The following is an 11,299-nucleotide window of genomic DNA, read 5'->3' on the forward strand; positions in this document are numbered from 1 at the left end:
AGATAAAAAGGAGCTAATCAGTGATCTGAACTCAGCATTTAAAGAGACCAAATAATAAGTGTAACTGGAACTGGGTTAAGGTTAGGGTTAGGGTTAGTGGGTCCATATGTTAACTAGCTCTTTATCAAAGCTATGCTACCTGTGTTAAAACATTAATGAGATCTCGATCTAACTCAATGCTAACTGGGCTCATATGCTAACTAGATCTAAAGTTAACACCATGCTAACTAGGTCTAGATGTTCCCTAGATCTTGAGCTAACTCTGTGCTAACTGGGTTAAGATGCTACCTATGTCCTAAGCTAACTCTATGCTAACTGAGCTAACTTCATTAAACGGTGACGTTCTGTATTCTGATAATGAGCTGCTGTTTGTCTAAACATGCCTTAAGAAAATAAAATCTGGTACATTTTATTATATCAGTTTAATCTGATGAAAACACAGTATCATTTAATAAACATGGAGGAAAACAAATTTTATTGATGATGTGCCTTAAAGGTCAAAAGTCATGCAGACAGCAAATGCTTCACTTCCTGTCCTCAGTCGTCGCTACCAGTTTTACCTCTCTGGATAGCCTAGCTTAGCACAAAGTCAGGCAGGCTGTGAGCTAATAAGCTAAAGTCCATCCTGTAGTCAGTGGGTTTTATTTGACTGGACAACAAGCTAGCTCTATGTTAACATGCTAAAGAAGCAAATGCTAAGTTAAATGCAACCGGAAATTAAATGGACCTGAAGCTATTCAATGATATATTGGTCTAGAATCTTAATCCTAAGCTAACTTTAAGTGGATCTGAAGCTAACTCAAAGCTAACTGGACCTAGAAGTTAATGAGCCTAAAGCTACATCTGCAAAGTGAACCTAAAATCCTAACAGAAATGGACTGAACCTGAAGCGAACACTAAGCTAACAGGACCTGGGACCAACTCTAAACTACCTAGACCTGAGACTAACTCTAAGTTAACAGGACCGGAGACTAACTCTAAGCTAACAGGGCCTGAGGCTAACTCTAAGCTAACAGGACCTGGGACTAACTCTAAGCTAACAGGACCTGAGACTAACTCTAAGCTAACAGGACTTGAGACTAACTCTAAGCTAACAGGACCTGAGACCAACTCTAAGCTAACAGGACCTGAGACCAACTCTAAGGGTGCTTTCACACCTGTTAGTCCGCTAGAGTGGTTCGTTTGGAGCCAAAAGTTGTTACAATGTTGCTATTTTCAACTGGTTCAGTTCGCATTCACACCAGTGTTTTCGCAGTTGAACCTACTCCAATTAATGTTATATCTCCCCCCAGTCGTTTGGCGGCGCTGTTTACAAAACAAGGCGTTTACGATGACGTAGGTGTACGCTGATTGGCGCAGCATGTGAAGAGGGAAAAATCCCGGAAGAAAACAACAGGCTGTGTTTATTTCATGGACCGCGGTTTATTCGTAAACAATGAACTATGCTCTCCTGTTCATTCTTGTTGCCATATATTCGTGTTATTGCTTTATGCAGCAAGCACAAATACTGCTGTTGTTTCAGCATGAAGCTCGCATTCGGTACGAGAACATTATACAGTCGTTTTACCTCCTCTTTAGACCAAGTTTGTCCCCTGTTCATCGTAAACGCAGGCTCTCGATCAAACTCGTGTGGAGAATGTGGTTTAGCTAGCGCGAGTTTTTTTGCGCCTCCCAAAATTCCCTGTGCAGGTTGCTACGGAAGCTCCCGTAGACCAAAAAGTCTGCTGCGCCATCAAGCCGGTCCGAATGGAGACAGGTTTGTGTTCTCACCATGAGCGAACCGAACTGGAGTTCACATAGAAGCGGACCGAGACCACCTCCCGAAAGTGGTCTCGGTGTGGTTCGTTAGTCCGAACCAAAAAAATCTGGTATGCTTTCACATCAGCCCAAACGAACCGTACTTGCAGGTGTTGCGGACTCCAGTCCGCTTTAAGCGGACTAAAAGACGTAGGTGTGAAAGCACCTTAAGTTAACAGGACCTGAGGCTAACTCTAAGTTAACAGGACCTGAGGCTAACTCTAAGCTAACAGGATTTGGATGTATTATGTTGTTGTTTTATTGTTTTTTATTGTGACTGTTTCCAGTGTTTACAGCATTAAACTAGGCTAACTCCAGAGAGGAACCTGGTGTTGAGGATGTAATAAAATCTGATTGTTCCTTTAAAAGATTGAGACATTTCATGAACTGTGATGACAGAAATCGTTTCATAGAACACACTGAGTTTCCATGTTGCTGTCTTTGTTTTTCTTCCCTTCTTTAAGAACTTGTCAGACCTGAATACATTCAAGAATGTTTCTATCAGCTCGTTTTTTTGTTTTTTTGTTTTTTAGACATTTCTCACATTGTGTTTGTGCAACATTCTCAGCTGTAAAACATGTTTTTAGTGCTTTACGTCACCCAGAATTTGGTTGACTTTTCCGCGTCTTTAAAAAAATGTTGAAACATACGCTAATTTGATGCCAGTTCAAAGAAAACTAGACCATCGAGATGCAAACTCCATCTTAAGATATATCTAACCCACATGGACCTAGATGCAAATCTAAGCTAACTGTATCTTGACGCTAAGTAGACCAGAAGATCGCTAACCTTAAGTGGATCTTCAGCTTTTACTGTAACTCCAAAATAAGAACACAAAATTTGAATTGAAGCCAACTGAAACCAAATCTGATTGGAGTGAAATGGTACTGTTAGCTATGAAACTGGACCCAGAAGTCAGCAGAACACAGATCTAACAGCACTAAATGACCTACAGGATGATTATAAGTAAACCGAGTTTAGAGGTTAACGAAGCCTAAAACTGACAGAGCTAAATGGGCCTAGAAGTTCATTCTTAGCTAACTGGACTCAAAAGTTGGCTGAACCCAATACCAACTCACACCTAAAGGGGCTTTGAGCTAAAACTAAGCTAACTAAACCCAGACATTTCTTAGATCTTACATCAACTCTAGCCTACCTGGCTTTAGAAGCTAATTCTAATGGTGAAATGAACCCAAAGATGGCCTAGAAGCTAGCCCAACAGAACTAGAGCCAGCTGTTTGAGAGCCTCGAAGTTCTGTAGATTTCAGAACTGGGAAAGTTTGTAGACATTTTTGCATAACATTTTCCTTTGTGGTTGTTAGCTTGTAGCTGTTTAAGCTCATTTCCCAGGCTAAGCTAACTGGTGTTTGCTGATGATTGTCTCCAGGAGTGACTTGTGGTATTACAACAAGCGCAGCAGAAACATCTACTCCACCATGCTGACACTGGAGAAATAACGTAAAGATGGAAAGACAAAACATGAAGTAGAAGGACAGGATATCTGGGCTCATTTCTCATTTAGTTCAGCATCTTTACATTTTCTTTCATGGAAGCAAAGGAGAAACCCAACACATTTTATTCTGATAAACGGACACTCATTAATCTGACTGTGAAACTGTATCCTATGTTTGTCCATTTGGTGCTGAAGAACTTCTCATGTAAAACCACAGCGCTGGAATAACGGCTTCACCTGGAAGACACTAGAACTAAAACTAGCAAGTTAAGGTTCTTCAATTTGAATATGTCTTAGAAGAATGAGATCATAAAGACGTTTCTTTGTCCATGGAGATGATGATAAAGAGATCAGGAGGAAGTGAAGAAGTGAAGGCCCTGAAGAAGGAGGAAGGAGGGAGTGAAGAGACAAAAGAAGATCGATCAGTTAGAAATATTTTATTGATCCTGAGGAGAAATGATTCAAAGTCTTACAAATATCAACAGGACAAAATATAAAGAGAGACATCTGTAGAAAATGTGTCCTAAAAAGATAAACTGAAGTCCAAAGAGAATAAACGGAAATGTAAAATGTGCATTTTCTACGAAAAAAAGGAAGTATACAGTATAATAGGATGAAGCTTTAACAAGACAGTAGAGCAGCTCCTGTTGTTTGTCATTTTCTGTTGTTGTTTTCTGTTGTTGTTGTTGTTTTCTGTTGCTGCTTCTGCTGTTTCTGTCACTGTTTTTATTTTTCTGTCGCTGTTTTTATTTGTTTCTGTTTTTATTTGTTTTTGTTTCTGTGTTTATTTGTTTTTGTTTCTGTATTTATTTGTTTCTGTATTTATTTGTTTCTGTCGCTGTTTTTATTTGTTTCTGTCCCTGTTCTTGTCATCCTCTCCAGGGTCAGACTACGTCCAGCCAGACCAGACAACATGCTGTCCATGTCTTGAAGGACTCTGTGGAGAAAGGATGTCCTCCCTGACATCTCTAACGTCTCCCTGAGTCCAGCTGGAGTTCCCACGTCTCAAAGCTGCACCAGTAATACCAGTCCTAATACCAGTTCAAAAACCAGTTCTAAAACCAGTCCCAAACCAGCCCACCCATCCAGCTGCTGTGGCACCGACTCCCATCGTATGCTCTGAGAGGCTGGTCATGCAGAACATCCAGTGCATTCATCCATCCATCCACCCATCATCCATCCATCATCCATCCATCCATCATCATCCATCCAATGCATCCATCCATACATCATCCATACATCATCCATACATCCATCATCCATCCATCATCATCCATCATCCATCCATCCATCAACCATCCATCCATCCATCCATCCATCACCCATCATCATCCATCCAGCCCCCAGACATCTGGATTCAAAGACCTCTGACGTGTGAATGCTGTCCTTAGATTAACCTGTCCTCAGATTAACCTGTCCTTAGATTAGCCCTGTACTCAGATTAACCTGTCCTCAGATGAACCCTGTCCTTAGATTAACCTGTCCTCAGATTAACCCTGTCCTTAGATTAACCCTGTCCTTAGATTAACCCTGTCCTCAGATTAATCCTGTCCTCAGATTAACCCTGTCCTCAGATTAACTCTGTCCTTAGATTAACTCTGTCCTGCTACCATATCTGTGCTACCATCACCTCAATAAGCTGTCACTATGTTGGACTACCTCCAGTTCATAGGCAGATTTTTAGATATTTATTTTATTTATCCTGTATTTTGATCCTTTTTTTAATGTGTGGCGCAAATACAAAGGTGAGAGAGAAACGTCTTTTCAGTTCCACTGTATGTCCTGATATAGAGAGAACCTGACAATAAAAACCTTCTATTCTATTGTATTCTATTCTATTCTATTCTTCTGGTATTTTCTGTGACCGTTTCTGTCTTTTACTGTTTCTGGTGTGTTCTGAGGCTGTTCCTTATTGTTCTCTGCTGCTGTTCTCCGTTGTTTTCTGTCAGTTTCTGTAGTTTGTGTTGCTGTTTTTTTTTTTTTAATATTTATTATATTTTTGTTGCACAGTTTCCTGTCAGTTCTGGTCACTGTGTTCTGTTGGTGTCATTAGCTGTGCTGTGAAAATGTTGTCCATTGTCTATTTTTTCTGTCTTATTCAGTTGTGGTTCTCTGATATTTTCTTTCACTATTCTCTGTTGTTTCACAGCTATTTTCAGTCGTTACTTTCTGTCATTCTCCATCACTGTCTCTGTTGATTCCTCTTGGATTTTCTGTCTTTCTCTGGTGATAATGGATGAAATGTCAGTGATGGGGTCGGACAGGAAGTGTTCTAGATGTAGATCTCTAGAGCGGTTCACTAATGTCCGTTCCAGGCAGCTGATTTCTGTTTTCCTTCAGTGAGACTGAAAGCCAAAAATATTTCATGGAAAATATTTTTAATGGAGAAGAAGAAGGGACTCACCTGGTGTTCATGCCGTCATCAGCAGACCCGTGGTCACTGCACAAACAGAGCTGGTGTTTAGCTGAAGTTCAGATTTAGTGGCGTTATCTATCAGCCTCCACATTTCTTACCATCCTGGGAGTCCGGCGGCAGCAGGGCGTCCTGTCGGTTGGCCAGGACAAAGGCCAGCGTGGCCAAGATGGTGTAATCAAGAACTCCCAGGATGGCCAGGATGTAGGCCCAGTGCACCGAACAGTTACCTGGAGAGAAACTGCCCACCTGAGGACAGGATGGAGGAGCATCATAGTACAGAACAGCAGTGGAGAAGGTCACTAATGTTCTGATCACATTTCTACTGGATCTCATCTGATACAGAAACTGGAACATGTTACTGGGATTAAAGGAACCAAACTGGTTTAAATCATGTTCATCAGATTCCAGTTTGTTCATGTTAATGAGGATTCTTCCAACAGAGTTAGTTCTGGAGTTCCTCAGGGTTCTGTGTTAGAACCAGTATTATTTACTTTGAACATGTTCTCCTTAGACAGTATTATTAGGAAACACTCCATAAATATCCATCGTTATGCAGATGACACCCAGTTCTATTATCTATGGAACCAGATGGAACCAATCAGTTGGTGGAACTCCAACATGCCTGAAGGACATAAAGACCTGGATGACCTGGAACCTTCTCCATTTAACCCTTTAAGCGCCAAAGTCGCAATATTGTGACAAGCAACATTGCTGAACATAACAAGCTATAGCTGCAAATATGGTGACTCATATAGTTACTACTTTACACCAGGAGGACATCTGGAACTTCAATCTGAGCATCATTTGTGGGCGTGTTTTCATTCAAAGTTTTGGAGTTTGTAGAGTTTGAAAGCTGCCTCCTGGTCGAGGAGACGAGGGTCGCAGTCGGAGCGCAGCAGAGTGCAAGGCAGCGCGAGAAAACTCACCATGCTGAGAGGTCTGTTCACCGTTGACAAAGTACTTCCTCAAGTAATGGCTGACTCAGATTCTGAAGAGGAATATTCACCCTCTGATGAAGATGTTCAGTCGTCCAGTGAGACAGAAAGTGACGCTGCGTCTGTGCGTAACAGCAGCGAGTCCGCCATGACAGTCCACAAGCAGCACATACTGGAGCCGATGCTTTGCTTCACTGTGTCCAGGGTGGCAGGAGGGGACGTGGTGGGTGTAGCAGGGGTGGCAGGAGGGGACGTGGTGGGTGTAGCAGGGGTGGCAGGAGGGGACGTGGTGGGTGTAGCAGGGGTGGTCAAAACACCGCTAATGGTGAGGGGGTAGCGGGCATGCAAAAAACCGTGGAAATAGCGGCAGACGCGGGAGAAAATGCACTGATAATAGCGGCGGAGGCCGCAGTGGCGTTCACGGCCCCGCCGTAAATGCAGATGATGATGGTTGAGTTTGCTTGAGAGATGAGGAACAGTATCACAAGTGGATCAAACATTTAGATGAGCCTGTTGGGTGTCGTGGAGACAGGAATCTGACAAATTCTGAGCCAAGCAATGCCATCTGAATCGATAAACATCTGTAAAAGTTATGTAATCCATATGTTTGCTGCCTGGTGATGTCATAATATGCAAATTAGATGAGTGAATTTACTGCCATCACAAACTTTGGATCATACTGATGATTTTACTCATTTACAGTTTTCCTTTATCTCTAATCATTTTCAAGTTACAACCCCTGGAAAAAGTGATATCAAAACTGAATATTTTATTGAAAAAATTGTGGTGCCCAAAGGGTTAAATCCAGACAAACTGAGGTTCTTGTATTTGAAACACTCCATCTAACCAGATAGTTCCTCTAGATGGCGCTGCCTCCAGTTCTACTGTAGAGAACCTTGGAGTTCTCTCTGACCAGGATCTGTCCTTCAACATATAAACCAGTCTGTAGGACAGCTTTCTATCATCTAATGTAAAATCAGAAACATCTGGTCTCAGAGTGATGCTGAGGAACTAGTCCATGCATTTCGAACTTCTAGGTTGGACTACTGTAGTTCGTGATGGTCAGGAGGTCCCAATAATTCTCCTACAAACCTCCAGCCAGAGTTCTGACAGGAACCAGGAACAGAGATCAGAGTTCTCCTGTTAGCTTCTCTTCATGGCTCCCTGTAAAATCCAGGATAGAATCTAAAATCCTTCTTCTAACATCTAAACTCTGAGTGAGCAGCTGCATCGTATCTTAAAGACCTGATTGTTCAAGATCATCCTAACAGAACCCGTCCCTCTCAGACTGCAGCTTCACTGCTGGTTCCAGAGGTTCCAGAAGCAGAACCTTCAGTAATCAGCTCCTCTGTTGTGGAGCCAGCTCCCAGTTTGGGTTCTGGAGGCAGACAGCCTCTCTACTCTAAGATCATAGAACATTCCTCTGAGCTGATAGTTAGAGCTCCTCAGGATCAGCTGATCTGTCCCCTAGTTCTGCTGCTGTAGATTCCCATGATGCACTGGGCTCCTCTCCATACAGGTAGATCTCACCTTTACATCCACTGACTGTTCTCTGATCTACAGCTTCTGTTCTCACCAACCTCCAGAAAGTTCATTGTTCTGTTGGTACTTTTTGTTCTCCATCTTTTCTTCTGCCGTCCTGCTGCCTCCCACCCCAGAGCAATACAATCCTGGTATATCTACTGTTTCTGTATGAAGACCATGTTGTAAATATGAACATGAACTTATCTGTTCCCTAACATTCAGCCCCTCACAGTGTTTGTCCTCACCGAGTCGCCACACAGAGCTCTCATCTCTGGACTCTCCCACGAATCTGGAAACAGGAGGCAGGCCAGCGCCAGGCAGAACCCTGCTGAGAACAGACGAACCATGCTGAGAACCAGCTATCTGGTTCATATAGAAGCTGGATGGAACCTCTGGAAGGTCCTGCATTAACCTGCTGAGGTGAGAAGCAACACTGACCTGCAGTCAGCTGCAGCCAGGCACAGATCTTGTAGACGGTCGCAGCGCTGCAGAACCTGAAGAGACAGAGACAGAGGACGCTGGTCCACACCGCCCACAGAGACACGCCCACCAACACCGCCACCGACTGGAAGGACGGCAGAGGAGACAGACTGGACAGACCACCACGACAGTCTGGGACCGGCCAATCAGACTCCAGACATACCTGACAACACACAGGTACACAGGGACATGTATGTACACGGGGACATACAGGGACATGTATGTAGACAGGGACATACAGAGACATATAAGAACAGAAATACAGAGGAACATGTCAGTGATTTTCCATGAGGTGTTTTAGGTTTAACTAACTGCTGCTGGACGTCAGCTGTGATTGGTCAGTCACAGGTGGGGGGCGGGGTTTCTCACCTCGAACAGTCCCAGGGTGCCGCTGGGCTGCGGAGGCCGGATGTCCGCGGTGCCGATCCAGGACGGCTGCACCAGGATGACCACCTGGATGATGGCGAAGCAGAGCGAGCAGACGGCCCAGAGGACGCCCACGGCTCTGGCGCTGCGAACAAACTCCGTCTGGTAGAGGCGGGACAGGTCGGACAGGGCGGGAGACGCCGACATCACTGGGAAGGAGGAGGGAAGACAACATATTACTGGAATCTGGAAAATATCTTCACTGACTGAACGATCAATAGGTGGAGACCCTCATCAGCAGATTGACCAATAATCATGAACATCTGTAGGAAACTACAGCAGACACATTCTTTATGGAGTTCTGAAGTGTGTTTCTCTGCACCGACAACAACACAACGATAAACACAAACAACACAATGATAAACACAAACAACAACACGAGAAAGACAAACAACACAATGAGAAACACAAACAACACAACGATAAACACAAACAACACAACGATAAACACAAACAACAACAACAACACAATGATTAACACAAACAACAACACAACGATCAGCACAAACAACACAACAATTAACACAAACAACAGCACAACGATCAACACAAACAACAACACAATGATTAACACAAACAACACAACAATCAACACAATGCAATGATAACAACAACAACACAATTAACACAAACAACAACACGATAAACACAAACAACAACACAATGATAAACAATAACACAACGATAAACACATACAACAACACGAGTAACACAAACAACACTACGATAAACAACAACACAATGATAACAACAACACAATGATAAACACAAACAACAAACACAATGATAAACACAAACAACACAACAATAAAAACATAAAGACAACAATATTTGCCCACGAATTCAACAAACACAGCAATAAACAACAACATTCAGTAAACAACAACAGTCAGTACACAACAACAAACATACAGTTAAGGACAATAACAGACCGAAAGTAAACAGTCAGCAGTAAACAACAACAGAGGAAATGAGAAGCTCCAGATGTTCTGCAGGTGTTTCATGACGTTAAAGAGCGGCAGCATCAGACTGACCGACAGCCAAATCAGCGGCTGATAAACATCAAAGAGCACCGACAGACCGACGTCACACCAGGAGCTTCGAGATTATTTTTTTTTAAAAAGAGAAACTGCAGCCGCGTTCATCCGGTAAAACCAAGAGAAAAACAAAAACAACCGAAAAACAACCGACCTGCAGCCGGAGGAGTCGGTCCGTCCGTCTGTCGGTTCGTCTGTCGGTCCGCTGACGGTCTGCGGCTGGAGGAGGATGATGGAGGAGGATGATGGAGGAGGATGATGGAGGAGGATGATGGAGGAGGATGAAGGGTGATCGAGGTCTCTGCTGTTCTAATCAATAATGTGAGGATCAATAACCGAAGCTTCGATGATCTGACTGAGGAACAGAAGAATCAGTTGAAACCTGCAGCTCGTTTAGATCAGAGCTCTGTGTTGCAGCAGCGCCGCCTGCAGGAGGACAGAGGAACTGCAGGAGCAGCTCGTACTACAAACAGTACTAACAGTACTACTAGCAGTACTACTGACAGTACTATGACCTGAGTACTACACCAGATGAACGTGTACATTTATATAAATACTATTTATTATTATTATGACACATTAGAGTGAAACTGATCATTAATCAATCAGGGGATCAATCTAAAGATTCACAGCATCTGAACACGTTAACTACATGTACCTGAGCTGCAGTACTTCTACATGACTTTATGCTGCATTACTGCTTTCAGTAAATAAAACATAAACTATGACACATTCAACAGTGTGCATTATTATTCAGCTTTTTAACCCCTTGACGCTTATTGTCGTGAATTCTCATCATCCCACTTTCATCCAGACTGGAGATAGCCTATCCATTCCCCCAACACTGGTTTGTTCAGATTCAGTACGAACCTCAGAAGCTGTTAAAGAACTGGTTTCTGGTAGGACCGGTCGGAGTGGGACCTAATTATTATATCTGTTATTATTATATCTGTTCTATGTTTAATAGATAAATTAACAATCTCCACTTATTTTAGCTTCAGCTGGAAAGCAAAACACATAAAAAAAATGTTTAGTTAATTGTAAATAAATTCAGACGTAAAGGCAGGACTTTTGCTTGTACTGCAGTATTTTTACTTGACAGTACTTTATACAGCTCTGCATGTTGCTGTCATTTACTACATTACCCATAATGCCCTTCAAGCACACTGTCCATTAAAACACCTGGAGACAGAAGTGGACAGCAGGTTACTATGAAAACAGGCAGCAGCTC

At 42.8% G+C, this 11,299-nt stretch overlaps 1 protein-coding gene across 2 annotated transcripts; it reads right to left on the reverse strand.

The window, feature by feature from the left end:
- Nucleotides 1-458: 458 nt before the first annotated feature.
- On the reverse strand, nucleotides 459-11,260 carry lhfpl4b (LHFPL tetraspan subfamily member 4b). 2 transcript variants are annotated; one of them, XM_023295166.3, is made up of 7 exons: nucleotides 10,223-11,260; nucleotides 8,975-9,180; nucleotides 8,564-8,768; nucleotides 8,371-8,450; nucleotides 5,765-5,912; nucleotides 5,655-5,690; nucleotides 459-3,627 (listed from the first exon to the last, which is right to left on the reverse strand). In XM_023295166.3, the coding sequence occupies exons 2-6, from the start codon at nucleotides 9,176-9,178 to the stop codon at nucleotides 5,662-5,664; spliced, it is 666 nt and encodes a 221-aa protein (XP_023150934.1). In that variant the 5' UTR covers nucleotides 9,179-9,180; nucleotides 10,223-11,260; the 3' UTR covers nucleotides 459-3,627; nucleotides 5,655-5,661. The 2 variants fall into 2 exon arrangements, with proteins under 2 accessions (XP_023150934.1, XP_023150933.1); XM_023295165.3 differs by having other exon boundaries at nucleotides 8,371-8,453.
- Nucleotides 11,261-11,299: the final 39 nt, after the last annotated feature.

Source organism: Amphiprion ocellaris, chromosome 8 (genome assembly GCF_022539595.1).
Source record: "Amphiprion ocellaris isolate individual 3 ecotype Okinawa chromosome 8, ASM2253959v1, whole genome shotgun sequence".
NCBI lineage: Eukaryota > Metazoa > Chordata > Actinopteri > Pomacentridae > Amphiprion > Amphiprion ocellaris.